The sequence below is a fragment of the Balaenoptera ricei genome, chromosome 12 (genome assembly GCF_028023285.1).
Source record: "Balaenoptera ricei isolate mBalRic1 chromosome 12, mBalRic1.hap2, whole genome shotgun sequence".
NCBI lineage: Eukaryota > Metazoa > Chordata > Mammalia > Artiodactyla > Balaenopteridae > Balaenoptera > Balaenoptera ricei.
The window spans coordinates 46870432-46894132 of record NC_082650.1 but is presented as its reverse complement, the minus strand read 5'-3'; the positions used below and the strand labels follow the sequence as shown (position 1 = coordinate 46894132).

Genomic DNA, 23701 nt, shown 5'->3' with positions numbered 1-23701 from the left:
TGACATGTATACACTGATGTGTATAAAATTGATGCCTAATAAGAACCTGCAGTATAAAAAAACAAACAAAACAACTAATACTAAACTTTCATTGGGTTATTTGCATGGAAATATGTTAATATAAATGTTTCAGACATTACATGAAATTTCTAAAAATCTTATATTTGTATTTGTATGGAAATATGTATGGAAATATGTTAATATAAATGTTTCAGACATTACATGAAATTTCTAAAAATCTTATATGTTCTGGTATAATGTTATAAGTCATAATCCTAGTTATTACTTTAAAATGTATATCTCAGAAATAACTAATTTTCTTGTCAACTGCATTATTATGAACTGTCATCAAATCTTTAACCGTGGTCATTTTTAAGTCTTTTGTCATTTACAGACAGTTCTGGGTGTACTCTGATGATTTTGCAAATATGTTCCTATAAAAGGGTTTCATCTTCAAGAAATTCATGGAAAAGACTCTGACAAGTACAGGTTTCTGGTAATTGACTGTACTGCTGAACTGAATGAATAAACATTTTCAGAACTCTAATGAAAAACTGATGAACTCATAAAAGTGCTAACAAAAGATCAAGATGAAAAAAAAATTAATTACATGGGACTGAGTGAACTGATGAGGATGAGTATAATTTTTGTGACTTTCTGTCTGAATTAAAAAAAAAAAAAATCCCACAAGGACTCAGAGGCAGAGAATATACAAATCAATTTTCACTGCAAAGTAAAGGAGCTGTTGCAGTGGAGGATTACTGGACTGAATGTCAATATTATGACATAGTATGAGTGTGTTTCATGTCTGGTAATTGCAATCATTGTTGCTTTTGTTGTGGTCATCCATGTACAATGCTTGGTGTCAGTCTATTTATCTCTTGTAAAAATTTTAAAAAAAAATTTATTTTTATAAAAATAAATAAATAAATAAAGCTTGGGGAATTCCCTTGTGGTCCAGTGGTTAGGACTCTACACTTGCACTGCCAAGGACCTGGGTTCAATCCCTGGTCAGGGAACTAAGATCCCACATGCTGCATGGTGCAGTCAAAAAAAAAAAAAAGAAACAAAAGCTTGCATGTTATTTAAAGAAAGGTAAGCACCAAAAGAATCAACAAAAATTGTTGAAAATTATGCTAAGTGTAATATGTGGAATCAAAAAAACAAATGAACAAACATTACTAAACAGAAATAGTCATAGATACAGAGAACAAACAGATGGTTGCCAGAGAGGAGGAGAGAAATATATGAGGGAGATTAAGAGGTACAAACACTGAGTTAGAAAATAAATGAGTCACAGGTATGAAATGTACAGAGTGGGGAATATAGTCAATAGTAATATAATATTTTTGTTTGATGACAGATGACAACTAGACTTAGCATGGCGATCATTTTGAAATGTATAGAAATATCAAACCACAATGTTGGGGACCAGGAACTAACATAGTGTTGTATGTCAGTTATATTTCGAAACAAACAACAAACAAACTCATAGAAAAAGAGATCAGATTTGTGATTACCAGAGGCAAGGAGTGGGGGGAGGGGAGATTAGATGAAGACAGTCAGAAGGTACAAACTTCCAGTTAAAAGATAAATAAGTATTAGGGGTGAAATGTACAACACGATAAAGATAATCAACGCTGCTGTATGTTATAAATGAAAGCTGTTAAAGAGAGTAAATCCTAAGAGTTTGCATCACAAAGAAAAATGTACATATTTTCAATGTATTTCTTTAATGTTGTACCTATAGATGAGTGCTCACTAAACCTACTGTGTTAATCATTTCATGATGCTGAAATCATGATGTTGAAGTCAAATCATTATGTTGTACATCTTATGCTCACATGGTGCTGTATGTCAACAACATCTCAATAAAACTGGAATAAATAAATAAACAAATAAATAAAAGTTTTAAAAAAAGAAGAAAATCGCTGCCTTGGTTGGTATTGCAACAAGCCTTATGAAACTACTCATGTATGAATATATACATAAATTTGACAAAACAAAAGATACATGCGTATGACAAAAACCCATAAAAAACACAAAACACATGGTTCCCTGTTAAAATAGCAGGTAAAAATGAAATGACAACTTTTATGAGAAGTTCTTAGGAAGAAAAAAATTTTTTTTCCTGGAATATCACCCTTCAAATTGCTTACCTTTGACTGTCAAATTGAAGCAACCAAGTCTATCACCGGATAGTGAGTCTGCACCACACTGTAGCACCACAGCACTAGGTTGATACATCTCCATCACTTTTGAGATAATCTATGTACAAGGTAACAAATGTTAATGTCTCTAAAAAACATTTTAGAATTCCTTTTCATTTTTGAAAATAATAATACTTACAGGCTTAAATATCTGCCCATATGATTCATCATCTATACCATCTCTCATTGGAAAATTGACAGCATAGTATTTGCCTTTTCCTGCACCAATATCCTAAAATACATAGTTAAATAGATCTGAGAATATATCATAATAAAAAGTTTGAAATATTTAATTATTAAAATATTTTTAAAAGATTAAAAGACTAGGTAATAAAACCCAATTCTTAATTCATCTAGTAGGCTGAGAAAGGAAATAATACAGAAAAAGTGCATATTACAACATTTATGGATGGCTTTTAAAGCTGAAAAGAACCAATTCCACTTAATCTGTAATGATTATTTTGGAGAGAAAAGAAATTTAACACAGTTAAAGGCAATTTGAAGTTAAATATTACTCAAGAAATTTGTCATAAACAAAATACACAAGACAACTTTATAGGTAAAACTGTAGGAAATATAAACTCTGAGCCAAAAAACCCTGCAGGACAATTGTCTCTAAAGTAGAATCCTTCTTGTGGCTCACAATCTGGTATGAGTTTACTTATAAGACTTTCTTGAAGTTTTAACAGTTGCAGACTAAAGCATTGAAATCTGTTCTTTAATTGGGTTTGAAATAAATTTTGTTTCTACTTGTTGAATAAGTACCACTCTAGGCATTAATACCTCCCAAAAGAAGCAAAGGAGAGAAATTGAGAGCTGAGTTCCAGCTACACACACACACACACACACACACACACACACACACACACACTTACTTAAAACATACATACATGTATTATATATACTTATTTATTTGTATATGTTATGCATGTGTATATCTATGTATATGTTCATACAGATATATACACACATAAACAGCTGACCTTTGAACAACACCAGGGTTAGGGGTACAGACCCCCATATAGTTGAAAACCTGAATTTAACTTTACAGTCTGTCCTCCATCTCCATGATTCTGCATCTGCGGATCAACCAACTGTGAGTTGTGTAGCACTGTAGTAATTATTTATTGAAAACAATCTACATAGAAGTTCAAACCTGTGTTGTTCAAGGGTCAACTGTATATTCCTAGAAGATACGGTAGAGACATTTCTACAAAACAGTGCTTTAACTACAACATCAAAGGATTGGGGGTAACTGATTCTTACATGTTTTAAATTACAGTTGACCCTTAAAAAACAGGGTTTGAATTGTGGGTCCACTTACATGCAGATTTTTTTCAATAAATGTATTGGAAAATTTTTCGGGAAATTTGCAACAACCTGAAAAAACTTGCACATGACTGCAGTCTAGAAATATTTTTAAAAATTAAGAAAAAGTTAGGTATGTTATGAATTCAGAAAATACATGTAGGTATACATATACAGAATATGTTAATTGACTTTATATTATCACGAAGGCTATTAAGTATTTATGCTTTTGGGGAGTCAGAGTCATATGCAGATTTTCAACTGCACAGGAGTCAGCGCCCCGACCCCTTCATTCTTCAAGGGTCAACTGTATAATGTCTCAATATATATGAATCTTTAGAATTACTAATACAAATACATGTTCTTCCCTTATCTCTCATGGAACGGTCTCAGCTTGAATCCATTTTTTTAAAAAGCATAGCTTACTCTTCAATATTAGAGTTATTATGATCCAACTTTCAATGAAAAAGCATGAAATTACACACTCACTCCTACAATTTTTCTTAAACAATCTAAATTTTTATATAACTAAATACAAACTATACACATGTGGACAAACTTAAAGAACTGTAAATCCCTAGACTTCTGCACTAAACACACAGTTGGAATACATGTTGACGACACTAAGATTTCACAATACAGAAAGTTGGTCAGCACTTCTCACTCTAGCTAAAGGCTGGTAACTCAGAACTGTGGCCTTTGTTGGACCAAGTTTTACACCTTCCATTTCTTATTCCACAACTACTACTTTATCACACCTTCGGTTTTTTTCTTTCACCTAGACTACTGATCTAATAAATGCAAGCATAGTTCTAACAACAATCTAAGCTTAGACTAGCCTTCTTTTCTGATTTAGAATGAATTGTCAGGTAGAAAAGGTAATGTTTATTAAGTTATACTCAAGTTTCACGAAAGTCCAAATACAACTGCACATATAATGAAGCAGTTGATTTTAGTTTCCTAAATTTGGGGGACACCTTTATAATATGCAAAAGGAAAAAATTTTGACATTTTATACAGGGAGTATAAAAATCCTAAGAAAAGAGATATTGAAAGTCATTCTCAACCTTTTTAAAACACATATTCTCCAATATTTTCTAACAACTTCAAGTACATTGTTAGAAATTAAAACAGAGGCTTCCATTTGCTATTTCTGAGATTATCAGAATTGTATTGCAAAGACACTTTCTTTAAGCTTAAAGCTGGAAAGCTTTTGCTTAATTTCTACCAGAGTGCAATGGTTATACACAAACAAATTCTACTGGTTTAGAACAGTGGTTCTCAAACTTTAGTGTGCAGAAAAGAATCATCCAGAGTTCCTAAAGTCTGAGAATATGTGCTTCTAAGTTGTCAGGTGACAGTGATTCTGCTAGTTTAAGGATCAATCTTTGGGAACCACTGGTCTGTAAGACAAGACCAAGTGGGGAAAGTTACTGAATGAGCTAACACGGCAAGAAAGAACTGAAAATATAAATTATTTTAAAAGCCACATAATTTAAACTGAAATAAATGAAACAAATGACCTCTTACCCACTTATAGATAAAGAAAGGTTTCACTATCTGAATTCTTACTGAAAGAGCACAACCTTGTGATCGAATAATTAAGTCATATATTTGAAGACTACTTTAAGGTCGCTCTAAACTTTCGGTTGTTAAACTATAAAGACATACCACAGATCTGAAAAACAACCTTAACAAAACAGCTTGGGACTAATGTTGAATGCCATGCCAAAAGAAATCTCCCATATAATACAGCTAAACTAAAAACAGCGGTTTAAATTTCGGAATAAACTTCAACATGTTTGTAGTTTGGTTCAAAAAACCAAACCTCTAGTGGAGCAAAAAAAAAAACTAAACAACTTCAAGAGCACCAAATGAAAGAAGATAACAGAAATACAGAAATAAATGCACTTAATGTAATAGGCAGGCGGGATAAGCTATGATATTCTTTCTCTCCCCAAGGCGGGGGGGGGGGGGGGGGGGCGGGAGAGAGAGAGAATATACATACATTACAAATTTCAGAAGCCTAAAGAAAAAAAGGGATTAAAATTAGACCAATTAAATAAAGACCAATCATAAAAGGAGGGCAGTACAAGAACCTTAAAAAGACTCAATTATTTTATTCCACCAATCTTTATATTCAACAGCAATACAGGCTACCATCAAGTAGGTTTTGAAGATTCAAACTGAACATCAAGAAAACTGCTTCATGCTTTGTGGATGTTCAAAAATATTTATTCAACCAAAGAAAAAAGCTCAGCAAAAGAAAGCCCTTTAAGTTCTCGTTGAATGTTTGCTTGTAGTCAGCAAAAGTGAATTCCAACAAATGTTATAGCATATAAAATGACTAATCCTTCATACAAGCTTCAAATTAATGACTCAGAGAAACATTAGTTCAGGTGTAAGATTACTAACCTCCTAGGTTAATCTCATAATATTTATTCAGACAGAATTCAGTCTTACCCTCAAGTCTCCTGTTCCAGGAAAGTATTCCCCATATTTATGGAATGATACAGTCATTACACGATCTGTTGTATAAAAAGCTTCTTCAACACCATCACCATGATGTATATCAATATCAATATATAAGACTCTCTGATGATACCTGAAAACAAAACCTTAAGTAAGTTTTCAAAAAGGTTTTGAGATGGGAAAAACCACCATGGATTCAGGAAACCTATTTTTGAGCTCCTGCATTCCAGAATGTTTAATCCCCTTTCTTTTCTTTACTTCCAGCCTAAGACACCATTCAAAGAGACCATCCTGAAGTTACAGTTTGAGCCTCAGACCTTTAAATCTTCCCTTTAAACCCAATCTAGGTGAGAAAATGTATTTACTCTGTGAAATCTGCCCTATTCTGCTTTAAAAACATAGTATATGTTTCTGTACATTAATAACTGAAGATTATACCTTACTTAAGATTGTTACTTTAAAACATCTCTCTAGCATATCTTTAGTATTATAAAATAGGGTTTGGCAATCTATGGTCCATAGTCCCAATTTGGACAATGGCCTCTTTTTGTATAGCCTTTTGAGATAAGAATAGTTTTTAACATTTTTAAATGGCTGAAAAATACAATCAAAACAATAATTTCGTGATATGTGACAATTAAATGAAATTCAAATTTCAATGCCCGTAAGTAAAGTGTTACTGAAATATGGCCATGCTCGTTTGTTCATGTATTGTCTATGGCTTCTTTTTTATTTCAACTGAGTGCTTGTGACAGAAACCACAAGTGGTATTCTCATCACATCACAGTGCTGCTTGGAGAACTACAAATCTCAGTAAAATTCGAATGCATTTTAAGAGCCACATGTATCACCATACTGGACATCTTATAACCAGTGCATACCCATGTCAAAACAAGAAACAAGGAAAGTGAATTTCATATATCATCCTTTCAAGGCACAATGAAGTGAGGATTATTATGGGATTAGATGGCAGAGCACTGTGTTTATTTTACAATAATACCACAACCATGTTAAAAGAATACAATGCAGGCTGCTGACATTACCGACTAAGCACTCACAAGAATATCCTCAACTAGCAGGAAAGCAACATTCAGAAACTTGGAAAATAAAAACCAGAATGTCTCATCATAGACTTTCTTAAAAAAAGAAAAAAAAAAGTGTGAACAAAGTTAAGTGTCTGAGTTGCTCATAAGCTGTTTCCAATAGTCAATTAATTAAATCAAGTTTGCACTAGTTGAAGAAGTGTGTCCAGAGAAACTACATTAAACCTGTTAAGACTGTTAGCATGCAGGCAAGAACTGCTACTCAGAGACGAAGACACAGCAACCAACATCAACAGTGAATTAAAAAACAAGGCAAATGATTTCAACGGGTTTTGCTTGGCTCTCAATTAGTCAATTGATACAGATCAGTTGTTTATTGAAGGAGTCAATACCTAATTTTAAGTAACTGAAAAATTAGCCTTTATAAATAGTTTGCATGGAATAACTTCAGGCAAGAACACTTTCAAAGTTAAGAAAACACCAATTTGTTACAATCTGAAGTAGAATCTGCTAAGATGTGTTTTAACTAATGAGGGTAAAAAATCTAACTTTGTAATCTCCAAAATCACAAATACCGCTATAGATATTGCTCTCAAACTGCAGTCAAGAATAACTTTAACTCCTTTAGTAACTTAGATAATTATATCCATTAGCACAAAACCCCATTCTATGTGGAAGCTAGGCAGTTAGCTGGTCTCATTCAATAGGTAAACAAATTTCCTTTAACATAGGTTTCAAATTTTTGCCTTCAAAAGTTAAAACTTACAAAATGTTAGAACATAAACTTCTAGGATCATGTCATTTTTCATTAATTAAAACTATACCTCCAATCTAAATTGTCAAACTACTCCTAATATTTTTTAGAAAGGTACTTAATGGAGCCTCAAACATTGATATGTACTTCTCATTCTTAATAATCCAAGGACTGGGCAAATTTCCTGTATTTTTACAATGGGTTGGAATGAATCCACAGATGATGATTCACCATTAACTATTTTCAACCCACTGTTCACTTTTTTTTTTAAGCCATAGATTTTTATTGTTTTAAATAAAACACTTTTTCATAGGAAAAACATCAACACAAATTAACTTACTTTAGTAATTCAAGGATGGCAAGCACAATATCATTAACATAACAGAATCCTGATGCTTCTGATTTCTTAGCATGATGTAATCCTCCAGCCCAGTTAACAGCCATATCAGTTTGTTGTCGGTTTAACTTCACAGCCCCAGCTAACAAACAAGACAGAGGAGACTTTTAAATGTTTAAGATAAAAAATTAGTATAACTAGACAAAAGCCCTAGTGGAAAGAGTATGCCATGCATAAGCAAATAAGCAGAAGAGTATAAAACCATAAAAGGATCATTATCAAGGGCACTAACAGTTTCTCCTTAGATAACTATTTTCCTATAGTTGTGATCTGATTAAATAAGAGCACATAGATGGAAAAGAGTAGTGACAATGGTAGCTAGAAGAAGTCTCTAAGTGAAAATGCAACTGAAGTAAAAAACTGAAAATTAAAAAAAAAAGTTTGAGACATTATGATCCCAAAACATGGAGGGGGGCCCAGTTAAAGACAACTGTACTCTGCTATAAACACACTTTTTGTTATTAAAATCCGCCACTATTAAAACTTGTTCTAAGCAAATAACCCAAAAGATACATACCAAGTTTAAATCAACTTTCAAATTTGACCAAATCAGGACACTTACCAACTGAACCACCAGTTGAAAGCTGACAAAACTCAAAGAGTCCATCAAACACTGGACAATCCTCTCCAACATTAACTGTGGAAGATGGATTTCATTAATTTCAATTCATTCTGTGAATTAATGAAAGTCTTTTCTTACAAAAACTATTTCCTACAAATAATGTATGTTTGATGCAATCATAAAACATACACAGCACAGCAGTAATCTAAAGTTTGCAATTTTTTCCAAGGCAGTTAAAGTGCTATATGTGAAATACCACCACCAATTCTTAACATGATTATTTGTGGAATATGTCTGCTTTACTAACAAGAAATCAATAGCTATCAAAATATAAAAGGTATTTGGTGTTATTTAATTAAAACATGGGCTTAAATTTTCCAGGCATTTCTCCTTAAATATATGACAGTAAATTAATCAAAATTCTAAAAACTTTAAATAAGTAACTTCAGTTGCTTTATGATTTACATTCTTTAAAACTCCTTAAGTACACAGAACATCCAAAACTTTGAAATGTATTTTAATGATTACCAAAAAGATGTAACAGTTGGTTCCCTACATCCATGGTTAGCATTGATCTTGAAAGATGGTAAGAATTAACTACGCTCATGACAGTCAAGATACAGAAGAAATATTTAAGGCACAAGGAGACAACACATGCAGATATACCACACATCACGACATATTTAGTTCCTCAGTATTGAATGAAAGAGGAACTAAATATGTTGTGATGCATATAACCCATTCTCAGTTTCTCCTCATCCCTTAATTTATATCCTCTTCAAAAAAGGGTTATTATTTTAGATAGCTTTGTACATCCTTAATTTATTGACACTATAATGAATAAATTTTAGCTTCCTGCTATTCAGATATGATCACAATCTTAATACAATTCAGTATTATGTAAATTTTAAACCAATCCTGTTAATTCATTTACCTTAGGGCTACCCATGACTTAATCTAAGCCTGAATCCCCACTGAAAAAACAGGGACAAATAATATCTATTTATATTATAGCATTTTATTGAATCAAATGAGATAATCTATGGTAGAAATGTACATGAAATTCTATGAATTTATGAGATGTCTAGCAACTACACTTAATTTAGTATTATTGAAATTGTTCTTTTTTAAAAAAAATCATTACTGAAGTCCATCAATAAAAACATTGATGAGAATGAATTCCAGTATCAAGCTTTAAAAGACACCGTTCCAGTCATTTTCGAATGACATTTTGCATTCCATCTTCAAGTCAACCAATCTCTAATAATAAAATACCTTTTATCTACAAAAGAGAACACTATGTAGAAGACAACCAAAAGCTTCACTAATACAACAAAGGGAAGTACAAATTATATGTACAATTGTCCCTTGGTATCCACAAGGGAGTGGTTCCAAGACCCTGAAGACACCAAAATCTGGAGATGCTCAAATCCCTTATATACTATTTGCATACACCCATGGAACATCCTCCCATGTATTTAAATCACCTCTAGATTACTTACAATACCTAATACAATGTAAGCAGGTGGTTGTAAATTCAATGTAAACAGTTGCCTACAGGAGGCAAATTCAGTTTTGTTTTTTGGAACTTTCTGGAATAGTCCAGATTAACTAAAGCACCTAAACAGAAGACAAGAGGTATACACACCGAGCTAAGGCCAAAGTACAATCATTTTTTTTTAAAAAGCAGGGGAGTGAGGTCTCCCCACCAATATCCATTATCCCGAAGTTAACAAGGAACCAAAACAGAACGCAAAGAAGATCCAAATAGCCCTTTGGAAGTTTGGCAGACCAATAAGCTTCAAGTAGGTTTTTTTTTTTCTTTTTTTTTAAAGTAGCTTTAGTATTGTTACACGGACTTTTTAAATCAGTAAATAATTAAAACAATATTTTAGATAAGGAAAATACCTAGATTTGGATAACTAATTACAAGCTTCTAAAAGTACTCATTTATATTTATCACTACTAATATATACTTTTAACATAGAAACGTACATCTCTGCATCTGCTTACTATACTCAGACATGTTATCTGGTCTTATTGAACGCAGAAATTTGATGTACTCGTCGCTGTGGTATTTTGTCATTTCTTCAGCAGTGGCTTTATGGGGCCTCTGTGAAGAAAAATAAATGTCAGAGTTGTGGAATTACAACTGGTTACATCAGGGTTACCAAACACAAAGTATACAATTTCCCCTAACAATACTCTCAAAAGAACTAGGTCTGCCAGAACAAAACAGATAAATTCCAAAGCAAATCCAAATTTATACATGTGTGTTTTAGAAAATAGAAACCAAATCTAAAGATAATTCATATTCCTTTAAAAAGGATTAGGCAGGCCTAACACCAACTATGAATTAATCACTTTTATTTTAGTGGAAATAGGTCAACCCTTCTAAAGACTAATCCACGTTCATAAACTCTACTTTCTCTTATTTTCTATCACAAACCTCCTGCTCTATATCCAGTAACTTCATCAATGACCAAAAAGCTTCAGGAAGGCTGAGTAAGACTCATTCAGGTAGAATGAGATTCATTCTCTATTAGTTCATGATCTCTCTTCCTTTTCCTTTGACTATCCAAATCATCCTTGTTCCTAGGATCTTTTCATTTATGACACACTTCTGCCACAAGGCTTCCTGACTGAAAGTCTTATCCAACTCTTCTTCTCTAAATGTCTACAATCTGAAACAAAGAAGCTCACATATATTACCCAACATTGTTAACTGCTTCAAGTCTTTCTTTTCTCCCCAAGTGAATAAGAATTGTTGCATCTTATATCTGTTTATCTATACTCCCACATCTTCTACAAAATAGACACTTTGCTTGCTCACTAATACAGTGTTCCTATATGCCGACAAATGTTGGTAGGATTAATTTTCTGCATAATTCTTTTGTAACAGTCCCAGGTCAACTCTTCAGCAGCAGACAGGTCAATAATAATCATAACAAAAATATTTAGTATGCTAAATTGAGTTGGTCTCCAGTTATGTGAAAACCTGGGGAAGGGAAACTGTTTTTTAAAATGGTTGAAGGAATAGGGGGGAAAAAAAGAGGCCACAGCTCCCACACTTTCAAGTTTTCTCTGAAGAATAAAACAAAAAAAGGAGTTTCTGTTTTCTTCCACACCTTTTCACCTGCTAAATGCCCTCCAACTTTGAAAACAAAGTTTCAAAGTAGTGGTTTAAACAAACAAATAAACAAACAGTGAATATTTACCGAAAGGTATACTCACATATATTTCCATTTTTCTATACAAGCCATAATTTAGCAGCAAGTTATGGGTCATGCGGATCCTATGAGGTTTCATGGGATGACCCTGTCCATAATAATAATTTCCAATATCACCTAAAAGAGGAAAGAGACAAAATGAACAATACAGACAAGAGAATCTTCATGAACTATTTAGATTTATGTGTCCACCATTAGACATTTATCACCTAAATAAGCTTTATTTGAAATCTTAAATAATAATTTTAGATTTTGCAACTTTCAAACTGTATTAGAAAACCAAGATCCTATGCACACTTTTACATACTGATGACTCCATCAATACATTACGTTTGTTCAAAGATTAAGGCAAGCAAGCTTTTCTGATTTTTAGTTTACTGAACTTTCTTATTTAGGATTACTCCAAATAAAATACTCTTTACTCACTTACAAAAGGAGTTTTTGTTCCTTAGAGTGATACCTACTTTTAGTATTTACTGGCAAATTTACATGCTTAAGGTACATTCTCTGAGTTTCACCAGTATGACTTAAAAATTTTATAGCAAATATTGCTTCTTGGATAATTCACTGGCATGCCAAAAATCCTTTATAGTTGGTATTATCGTGGCTACAATGTTTTATATATCCATATCACCGTCAATAAGGGAAATTTTGGTAACTGAAATTTGGATCCTAAATAAAGTTTTGCTATGATGACATACTTACTACATTTTTCAAGGTAATAAGGATATTTTTTCTCATTCTTCACGATTAAAAAGTTATAATTCCTAACCTATTTTTTTTATGATATATTACATCCCAAGGTCTTAAAACTGACACGTAAGATTTACTTTAAATAAAATAACACCAAAATCCCAGATTTTTGTCTACCAAATTTCAACAAAATTAATACTTTTAGGTAAAGATCCAGTGTTTCCATAATAAAAAGTGTTAAGGATGCCACTTAAATATATACCATTTTTGTAATGTAATGGATAATTTTTACAACAGCCTTTATTAGAAATTACCTTCAGTACTAATTCTAGTTTTTAAATAATCAATTCTAAAATTTTGTTAGGATAGTCAAGCTGATTTTAATGGTTTGAAGTTAATCATTTAAACATGGGTTCATATAATAAAAACTAGGGATAAAGAATGCCATTTACTCCCCTTCTAGATCAAAAAAAATCTTTCAAAATCCTGCCTAAATACACACCTTTTTTGTTTGTTTAATGTAAACTAGGAATTCAAAAACTTTTGCTTCTCTCTTCCATATTTTTGATAACAGTCCAGGATGAACATTCACTTTTATAACATACCCGTTTCTAATACTACTACTAATTGATTTTGTTGGTACCGCACCTCTAATTTACTTAACTCTTCATTTTCAACACAAGCTCTCTTCTGAAAACAATTCATATATACACACGGTCATTTAAAAGGAAAGTAACCTTTCTTAATCTGTACCAACGGTAAAGCTAAGACAATACAATTAGCAAAGCAGAGCTATGGGGACACTCCTCTGCATTTATCACAATTCAGAGGCTATGAATGCAGGAAACTCCCTCCCAAGCTATAAAGCTCTGCTCTACATCATGGTAGTACACATGAAGTTCCTTGAAAGCAGCCTGGTCTCAATGAATTCTTAGATGTAGAAAGCCCACTAGAGATACAAAGCATCACTGACCTAAGGTTAATGCAAGGAAGGTATTTCTAAGTTATCATCACTACCAAAGGAGATAACGAGAGTAAGAATAAAGAAACTAGTCTTCACATAACTTCCATCTGCCCCTGTGTAAGAATTATCAAGATGAAATGTCTCTAATATCTACCGTATCTTAAGATCAAATACTCTAGTTATGTACATACTGAGAATCCAGTGAAAAGTAATCACTAATCTAATAATGGGGAAGACCACAATAATCTATAGAAGGGAAAGTACAGTTGCAATTTCTCAGCAAGAGTGCTTGATAAAAAAAGATGTTAGCAATAATTAACATTTATTGAGAGCTTACTAGAAGGCACTATTCTAAGCACTTCATGTGTATTATCTGTTAATCTTCTCAACAACCCTACGATGTAGGTATTATTACTACTTTCCTATTTTATAATAGTGAAGATGGATGAGATGCAGACAAGTCAGGTGATACCGTCAAAGTCACATAGCTAGCAATAGAGGAGCTAGATTCAAACTCAGGCAAGGCAACTCTGCCAATCTTCTTAAGTAGTAGCTACTGGGAAAGCAACGGCACTTATAGAACCTAGAAAGAAATGGTAGGGGGAAGCCTGACAAGAAAAGGACATTAATACAGGCACACGGGTTCGATCCCTGGTCCGGTAAGATCCCACATGCCGCGGAACAACCAAGCCCATGCGCCACAACTACTAAGCCTGCGTGCCCCAACTACCAAGCCTGCGTGCCACAAGTACTGAAGCCCGTGCACCTAGAGCCTATGCTCTTTAACAAGAGAAGCCACCGCAATGAGAAGCCTGCGTGCACACTGCAAGGAAGAGTAGACCCCACCTCTGCAACTAGAGAAAGCCCGCGCGCAGCAACAAAGACCCAATGCAGCCAAAAATTAATTTTTTTTTTTAAAAAGAAGAATATGTACACTACTTAAATGATACATGTCCACAAGGGCAGCCAAGCTACAGATAACTGCTATCTGGCTTATGAAGAATTCTTCCAAAATGTAAGGGGGGTCTAAAAGAACCATCTCCAACTTTTTTCCTGCTTAATCCCCTATCACAAAATTCTCTACATGGGTGCTTTGCAACCATCCACTTTTTCATAAAGATAAAATGGCTTTTATTAGTTTTAAAAACCTATGGATTTCATTCATCTGATTTAAATGGTCAGTAACGTAATTTGGGCACTTAAAATGTTACCCTGATTTTCATCAAAATACTTAAAAATGCTTTACCAATGAAATAAGTATCCAGGAAAATTAGCTCAAAGTGGTTCCTTGAATACAACAAACTTCGTCAATGTGAAGTAATTACCAAAAAGATTTAGTTATCTGCAAAATTTTCAAAACTGCTCACTCTTCAAGAAGCTATCAGAAGAGAAGTGGCTACTAAGGTCTACAATCTCTTTTATCTAAAGTCGTCTAAAGTCCTTGAGACTAGATATATTTCAGACTTTTTCAGATTTTATAAATGTAAAATGATACATCTGCCAGATATTATGTGATAACCTGGAGACTGGGTGGCATTCTGTAATCAAACATTAATATTTCAGTAGCAAAAATGTACGAATATTCAGAATAAGAGGAATAAAGATGATAAACGTTAATTCAGGTTAAGCTTTTGATTCCAAATGAGTTACAAAAATTTTTTTTTCACTTTTCAGGTAATTTTGGATTTCAGGACTATGAAATATAAAATATACCCCTGAAGAAAAGCTGACTAAAAAATGATTCAGGAAAAAACAGAGAGCTACTGTATTATTTTTGTCTTCCACAGACCAGTTAGTCCACTAGCGGCTTTAACACACTGGCCACTTCTTGAAACATTCACTCTTGGCTTCCATAATACCACTTTCCTGGACTTTACTACCACCCCACAGCCACTCCTCCACCAACCTTTAAATATCAGGGGTTTCTCAAGTTCACTCATTCACTGAACAGACCAAGAGCCTACCGTGCGCCAGGCAGGTGCTTGGGTAAGTCAGTGAATCAAGAGTGCTGCCCTAAATCCTCTCCTCTCAGGAATAAGTCACCTAACTGCTCAGTTCAGAAATGTAGGAGCCATCCTTTATTGAGTCATCACAAAGCCCCAACTCCATTTCCAATCCATCAACAAGTTCTATAGGTTTTACTCCCAAAACTTCTCTTAAATATGTCCATGTCTATCAGTTGCAATCATTATCTTGTACGTGGACCAATATATACTCAATTCTTGCTTTCAGTGTTCACATTCTATTACTCTTTAACCATTCTTTCTCCACTTTCCAGAGTTCTCTCTACTTAAGAAACCTTCAATGGCTTTCTGCTTCCTGAATATTCAAGTCCAAATCTCTTAGCACAAACTCTTGTGTGGTCTGGCCCTTTACTACTTGGCCTGGCACCCTACAGTTCCCCCATGTCTTCCTCTTGGCTTCCTTTCTGTTAAGTGCACCAGGTTCTTTCTAACTACCCAGCCTTTGAAGTTTGCAATGTCTTACGTAGGAAAACTCTTTTAAGGAGGCTGGCCCATTCTCTGCCTTCAGGCCTTCCCTTGTCCGATTTACCCTACAAAGGTCCCCTCTCTTACTATCTTACCGTCTTATTTTTTTTTCTCCTTAAAGACATTTTTTTTAATTTTTTAGATTTTTATTTTACATTGGAGTAGAGTTGATTTACAACGTTGTGTTAGTTTCACATGTACAGCAAAGTGATTCAGTTATACATATACATATATCTATTCTTTTTCAGATGCTTTTCTCACATAAGTTATTACATAGTACTGAGTAGAGTTCCCTGTGCTATACAGTATTATACAGAGTTGCTATTTTACATATAGTAGTGTGTATATGTTAATCCCAAATTCCTAATTTATCCCTCCCTCCCACCTTTCCCCTTTGGTAATAACCATAAATTTGTTTCCTAAGTCTGTGAGTCTTGTTTCTGTTTTGTAAGTTCATTTGCATCATTTTTTTAGGTTCCACGTATAATAAGTTCATTTGCATCATTTTTTTAGGTTCCACATATAAGTGATATCATATGATATTTGCCTTTCTCTGTCTGACTTACTTTACTTAGTATGATAATCTCTAAGTCCATCCATGTGGCTGCAAATGGCATTATTTTATTCTTTTTTACGGTTGAGTAATATAGGTATATATGTACCACACCATTATCCATTCCTCTGTCGCTGGAAATCTAGGTTGCTTCCATGTCTTGGCTGTTGTAAACAGTGCTGCAATGAACATTGGGGTGCATGTATCCTTTTTTTTTTTAAATCAATTTATTTATTTAATTTTGGCTGCGTTGGGTATTTGTTGCTGCGTGTGGGCTTTCTCTAGTTGCAGTGAGAGGGAGCTACTCTTTGTCGTGGTGCGCGGGCTTCTCAATGAGGTGGCTTCTCTTGTTGTGGAGCATGGGCTCTAGGCGTGCGGGCTTCAGTAGTTGTGGCCCGCGGGCTCTAGAGTGCAGGCTCAGTAGTTGTGGCGCACAGGCTTAGTTGCTCCACGGCATGTGGGATCTTCCCAGACCAGGGCTCAAACCTGTGACCCCTGCATTGGCAGGCAGATTCTTAACCACTGCGCCATTAGGGAAGTCCTGGGGTGCATGTATCTTTTTGAATTAGAGTTTTCTCCAGATATATGACCAGGAGTGGGATTGCTGGATCATATGGTAGCTCTATTTTCAGTTTTTTAAGGAACCTCCACGCTGTTCTCCGTAGAGGCTGTACCAATTTACATCTCCACCAACAGTGTAGGAGAGTTCCCTTTTTTCCACACCCTTTCCAGCATTTATTTCTAATACGGTCTTATATTTTCTTCTTAGGACTTCAATCTTTTCTCTACCTGGCACACAGTAGGAACTTTAAGCCCATTTGATATTTCTGAACCCAAAGCTGACTTCACCCTTACACTTGAACTTTTAAATCTTATCTCATCCATGTTTCAATGCTGTTATTATTCCCTAAGAGATAACTACCCTCCCTCCCCAATTCCAACTGTTTCCTTTAAGGATTTGTCAACACAAGCATTTAAAATTTTTGTTAATGGAAAGACATAATTACTAATACTTTTTTTTTTTTTTGGTAGCAGAGAAACCTCCTTTTTTTTTTTTTTTTGTAGCCATGGCAATAGTTCCACTCTTGGGTCACCAAAGGAAAAAAGAAAAATCTTTTAGGTACCAGATGTTGATCTCTCCTTGGACATTAAAACTAGACAATGTAGAAAAGGATTAAGTAGTGGAATGAGTCAAACAGAGATACGAATCTATTTTCACGGGGAAAATAAATAAAACGCCACTCATCCTACCTGTCTGTAACTTGAGTGGGTGTAAGAATTAGAGAGAATATTATATGAAAGTGCTCCAGCTATAAAAATATAAGGTATTAATCATTTATTCATCAATAATGTAAAAAATGTGTTTATTTATTTATTTATATTTAGGCTGGTGAAAGTATAGACATCAGCAAAACAGACTCTGTCCTCATGAAGTTTATATTCTAGTGGGAAGAGAGACAAAACTTAGGTGGTATAATTAATAGGGAGAAAAGCAGTAACGGATTAAGGTAATAGGGAAAAGCTTCTCTGAAAAGGTGAAATCTGAAGGACGTAAATGGTAAAAAAAAATCTGGGGGAAGAGAATCCAAGTATATGAAAATCTCAGTCTTATGTTCTACTATGTTTAAATTAATGATGTGCAATTAAAACCATTAGTATTTGTGAACTGCTGCTATAATTCATTCAGCACCCTGATTTGCCTCCAAAGAAAAGATTACCTATTTTATGGATAATAACGATTTATACTATACCTAAGAACCCATGCAATTACATTAAAGACTACCTAGCAAAAGGCTTTGGCATCACTGTTATAAGTAAACGTCTAAGGAAATCTGTCAACAGTTGGCTGCCAAGCAGAATTCTTATCATGTGCTACAGTAAACTAGGAGTATATTGGGAGACATGATCTCGGTAACTCTTTGTACAGTGTTGAGTGCTTTTCTCTGAACCACTTGTCTCCAAATAGTTTGATGTATCTTATCAGAGAAGGGAAAAATACAACACAGAGCAATGCATGTAATCATATAAATTATGTACATATACAACCCTATTATATTGTATATACAGTAAAAGACACTAAATGTAATTGGCCTCAAGCTTAATTTAAAAGAAAGTACACTTAACATTTCTAGATAAAGTATTAATAATGTGAGTATTTAATCAGAGCCTAACAAAGCTTGGTTTGCTAATTACATTTAAGTACAGAATCACATCATTTTATTTTTTACTTTTTATTTTTTTCTCTTTGGGCCACTCTGTGTGGCGTGTGGGATCTCAGTTCCCCAATCAGGGGTAGAACCCATGCCCCCTGCAGTGGAAGCTCAGAGCCCTAACCACCACATTGCCAGGGAATTCCCAGAAGTCACGTTATTTTAAAGCCAGAAGGGATCTAACTATATCGTTTACAGATTATTGACAATCTTGTAGTATATACTAGAAGATCAAGACTTAGATATACGTTTTTGGAAATGAGTCATGAGTCAATAGCTGCAATAAGAGAAGTAAAAACTTCTCTTACTTGTCCTCAAAGTTTTAAGAATACTTTATCCATCAGTGCCTGAAGGTTCACTTGAAACCATCATTCCAGTGATCTAAAGGGTATGATACTGAAGACTGTAATGTGTACAGAGAAAAGAACATATGTCTTTAGAAGCCCCTTTCATTTGCTAGACATTCTCTCTGTGTCACCAAGAGTAGTCCTAATGGTCCCAGTAAGCCTAAAGGTAGGATTCCTATGGTTACAGAATTTGCTACTTCACTCCTTTCCTCTTTATCTTTCTTCCTTCTACTTCCTTTACTAACAAGTTAAAACCAGCTATTCTAGTCTAATAGATTAAGGTCCTATTATTATTGACACCACACACTCCCAATCCAATCCATGTTGTGTATCTTAGAGTCAGTTCCCTGTGCACAAGCTGCTTTACTTGCATCCTCTTTCCTCACAATTAAAAAAAGAAAAAACTACTATCGCTGCCTTTATAAGCTGACAAAATAGGGTTTTTCTGGTGATGAAAATGTAAGCTTTGGAATTAACTATGCACAGCTTAACATACTATCACATACAAAGAAACAGCATAATAATACCCCTTCAATTTAATAACCTCTGCAAAATATTTTATTAGCCCCACGCCCACGAAAAGAACTCAAAGCATATTCCAAATGTAAGCAACTACAAATTCCATTCTAAAAATTAGTCAAGGAAGAGCCATAGACAAAAGACAGATAACCTAACCAGAGATACCCAAACATTCAGTTATACACCTGCTGTTGGCCATCATATAATGCAGTTGTATGGTCCACTACAAAGTACTTAAGTCACAATCAAAGATTACTCTATCAAGTCTGCATCCCCCCTTCCTATCAAGTACTGCAATCCAGTACTTGCTCCCATTCCCTCAACAAAGGCTCATCATAAACAGGCCCAGGAACAAATAGCTGATAAAACTGCAACTTAAGTGTACCTCCTCCTGGTTCTACGGTTCAAGCCTGGTGACAAGAAGTTCCAAGCAGCTTACTTCATCGGAGCCTATCACTGTCAACAGCAACTAACAGCTCCCCAACCTTTTAAAACCTTTCTTCTCTACCCAAAGCCCTGACAACAGCAAATCTCTAAACCTTAGAGAAACAATGTTGTTTTAAAAATTAACTTACATACATAGTTATTTACTTTCCAATTTGGTCATGGAATGCAAGACCAGGCCAGTGACCCAAAATATGCGTGAATTCTTAAAGAATTAACTTTAAGAAACGTTAATAATTCACGTTAAAATTAAAATGTACTCCCATCTCCACCCCCCATGATGGCATAATTTCAAATCAATTTGTATCACACATACATGCAGTTCTCTCAAAAAATATTTTAAAAACATAGCTGTGACTATTTAGCACCAGCTACCAAATATCAAACAATTTAGATTTCTTCTGTAAGATTTTAGATTTTTCCACAAATGACACAAGTGGTTATTTTATATAAATAGGCATTAAAATGATTCATCTTTGCTAACTGAAGAGATATGATATGGCCATTTTAAAATTAAAGTCAGATTTATTCTGACCTAGTCCTGTAAAATCTTCCCACTGCTCTAAGATTTTATGGTTCATAATACATTGAATGTAGTAAACAGCTTCCAAAATTTGTATCGCTTCACACAAATCAGATGGACTTTCAAGTCTCTGAACCTAGTTTCTTTGTTAAATTTTAGAATTTCTTCTCTGGAGAGTAACCTACTAGGAACTATTTACCAAGTTATCGTCTTTGTGCAATCTAAAAAAGGTAACCGCTCCTTTCATTGTATTTTGACTGGCACAAGAAACAGGATTCAAGAAGACTTACTGCTCAAATTGCAAATGAGAAGAACCCCTAAAATGAAACTGTCTGACTTTTATAATTTACTGTTCCATGAGCTCAAGCTTTTCTGATTATTTAGCACTTTCTGCACTGCTCCTCAAAGTTTTCCTGCACCAGGACTCCCATCGCCTAGAAACAGCCTTCGCAAGCCAAATGCCAATGCTATCTGTCCCACACCTCCAAAGCACGGTATTTCCTGATCGAACAAAGCAACAAAGGGGTGGGTGGTAACCACCTCTCAGAGAGGCAAGCCAGGACCCGTCGAGTCTGATCGACAACACAAGCAGCAACAGCTCTACGATGCCCTACCACCGTCTTATTTCCCGTGAAGCCTGACTACCTCAAACTCGAAAACCCTCATTTTTATTGAGGAAGTGAAGCCTTTTCATTTGAATGCTGAGAAAGTGGCGCTCAAAGAACCCGGCAAACAAAGGAGAGGGATGGAGCCCACGCAAAACAGGGGTGTGAACGCGCCTCAAGGCGCACGTGGGCCCCCACCCTCAGGGGCTACTCTCCAGCACCCACCCGGGTCGAGGGGTCCGGGGGAGAGGCCGGCGGCAGAGAAAGAAGACACTCGGGCCAGCCGGGGACAGAGGGGAGCGGAGGAGGGGAGAGGAGGGATGGGGGCTCGAGGGGCGGAGCTCTCGCGGCAGTGAGGCTTTGTGTGGAGTCTGGGCCGGGGTAGCTGTTTTGACCCAGGGGGAGAAATCGGGTGCAGGCGGCCGGAGCAGGGGACCCCAAACCTCCCTCCCACGAGCGGCGGACGGGAGAGGCGCGAGGGAGGGCCGTCTCCTTCGCACCAGCACGAAGCCAGAGTAGGCCGGCGGCGGACCGCACTGCGGGAGGGAGAGGGGCAGGACGGAAAAGTGGGGCGTCCGCTTAGCTCCCCGCGGAGGCTGCCAGACAGCGTCGGGTCGCGAATGGGTTAAGATGCGGCCAAACGTCGGTCCCTCCTCCTGACCCCTCAGCACCGGCGACCACTCGCGACGGCGGCCGCAGAGCCAGATGCGGCTCCGGGCCCGGCGCCGCAGCCCTTCCCGCCCACCCACCCGCCGGCCGGCCTCTCACCATCGTAGTAGTAGCAGACTTTCTTCTTGCCGCCTCCCTGACTGTACGCCATGGGCTCCCCGGCCACCGCCGCCTCCGGCTCCTCCTCTGGCTGCTGCTGCTGCTGCTGCCGCCGCGGCTCGGCGGGGAGAGAAGAGGGCTGGGGCGAAGGTGTGGGGGTGGCAGTGCCGCGGGGAAAGGCAGGCCGGAGGGTCGGAGGGAAGACAGGAGGGGAGTGCCGGGAGGGCTCGGTACCGCCCGGCCGAGTGGCCAAGAGCGCGGACCGGGGGGTGGCAGCGGCGCCAACTCGCGACACTGGGGAGGAGGAGGGGGCAGCCAAACCACCTCCGGAGGCTGAGGGGAGGTGGGGCGCGTCCACTGTGACTCCACGGGGGAGGAGGGGGCACGACTAGAGAAAGAGGCCTCTTCAGTTCTGGGGAAGGAGGCCTTCTAATGATGAACAACTTGCGCAGGGCGGCTACAAATACAGTCGGAAAACGATTTTTAAAAAGAGTCAGGATTTCGCTCCGTAAGTAAAGGGAGCGTGGAGCCAGGTGAACGCTCCCCCCCCTTCGGATCTTCGCACAGTGGTTGCGCCTATCTTGAGCCTGCGCAGTAGGCGCCTGCTCAACCGTAGCCGGGGCCGCCTAGACCCCCTCCGCGATGTCCCACGCCGCTCCCCTCCCCCACTGTGGCGAAGCTCCCGCCCGGGCGGACCACGTGCTCTGAGCCGGGCGGGGAGAGACCACTGCCCCACCCCTTCGACCTCATGGAACCCGCCGAGCTGCAGCCCACGATCCCTATACTGGGTCGTCGTGGATTTCATTTATTTTTTCATTTTCTGCTGATAATTGCTCGGAGGTTCTGACCTGTTAAGGGGACCTGCTGCAGACATTAAGGAGTACCTGGGTTTGAATGGGCATTTATGGAATGCATTTATGTGTTGGATAGGGTTCTGAGTGTTTGCATTTATGATGTATTTCATTGATACCTATTTGTAATAGATAACCTGTTAACTCAATTGAGACTCCCAACAACGCTGGGATGTAAGTATTATTTCTACTCCTTCTTTATAAATGGGGAGATTAAGGAACTTGATCCTCTCAAATGTTGATGGTCTGGAGTTTGATTTCAGTCTTTCTCCAGAATCCACACACCCTAGCTACTCCATTATGACTGCTACTGATGGCTGGGCATGGAAAGATTGGTGCAGAAGTTCAGAGAAAGGACTTTAAAAACTCTTGGAAGTTATAAATACCTTTGTCCCTGTGTTCAACAAGTCAACAAACATCGAGCACCTACCTACTCTAAGCCAGCCACCTTGCAGGTTACTGGGGGGAGGCAGAGGCTGACAGTCTGCTACATAGAACTCTTATTCCCCTGTACCATTTGACATTTATAGTTTTCCCAAAATACACACTATCCCTCACCCCCATTAAAAAAAAAAAAAAAAAAAAAGGCCTTATTGAAGCAGGAATTATTCAGAGCCACTACCAAAAATATCCTCTTTATTTTACTATTTGACTTCAAAATCCCGAAGTAGTTCATACTTAAAGCAGCAATTTTCCTGGACCTCATCCCCAAGAAATTTAGAAAAAGTCCAGGGTAGCCTCCATCGCCCTTTACCCAAG

General features: G+C 36.6%; 1 protein-coding gene across 2 annotated transcripts in view; it reads right to left on the bottom strand.

Moving 5' to 3' along the window:
• HDAC2 (histone deacetylase 2) overlaps positions 1 to 22415 on the bottom strand; it is a 40507-nt gene extending 18092 nt beyond the window's left edge. For both annotated transcript variants that reach the window (XM_059941377.1, XM_059941378.1), the window contains exons 1-8: positions 22092 to 22415; positions 11981 to 12093; positions 10742 to 10859; positions 8747 to 8821; positions 8128 to 8266; positions 5982 to 6123; positions 2350 to 2442; positions 2160 to 2268 (exon numbers count right to left, since the gene is read on the bottom strand). In XM_059941377.1, the coding sequence (XP_059797360.1) occupies positions 2160 to 2268; positions 2350 to 2442; positions 5982 to 6123; positions 8128 to 8266; positions 8747 to 8821; positions 10742 to 10859; positions 11981 to 12093; positions 22092 to 22143 (841 nt within the window). In that variant the 5' untranslated portion in view covers positions 22144 to 22415. The remainder of the gene's footprint in view (positions 1 to 2159; positions 2269 to 2349; positions 2443 to 5981; positions 6124 to 8127; positions 8267 to 8746; positions 8822 to 10741; positions 10860 to 11980; positions 12094 to 22091) is intronic.
• Positions 22416 to 23701: the final 1286 nt, after the last annotated feature.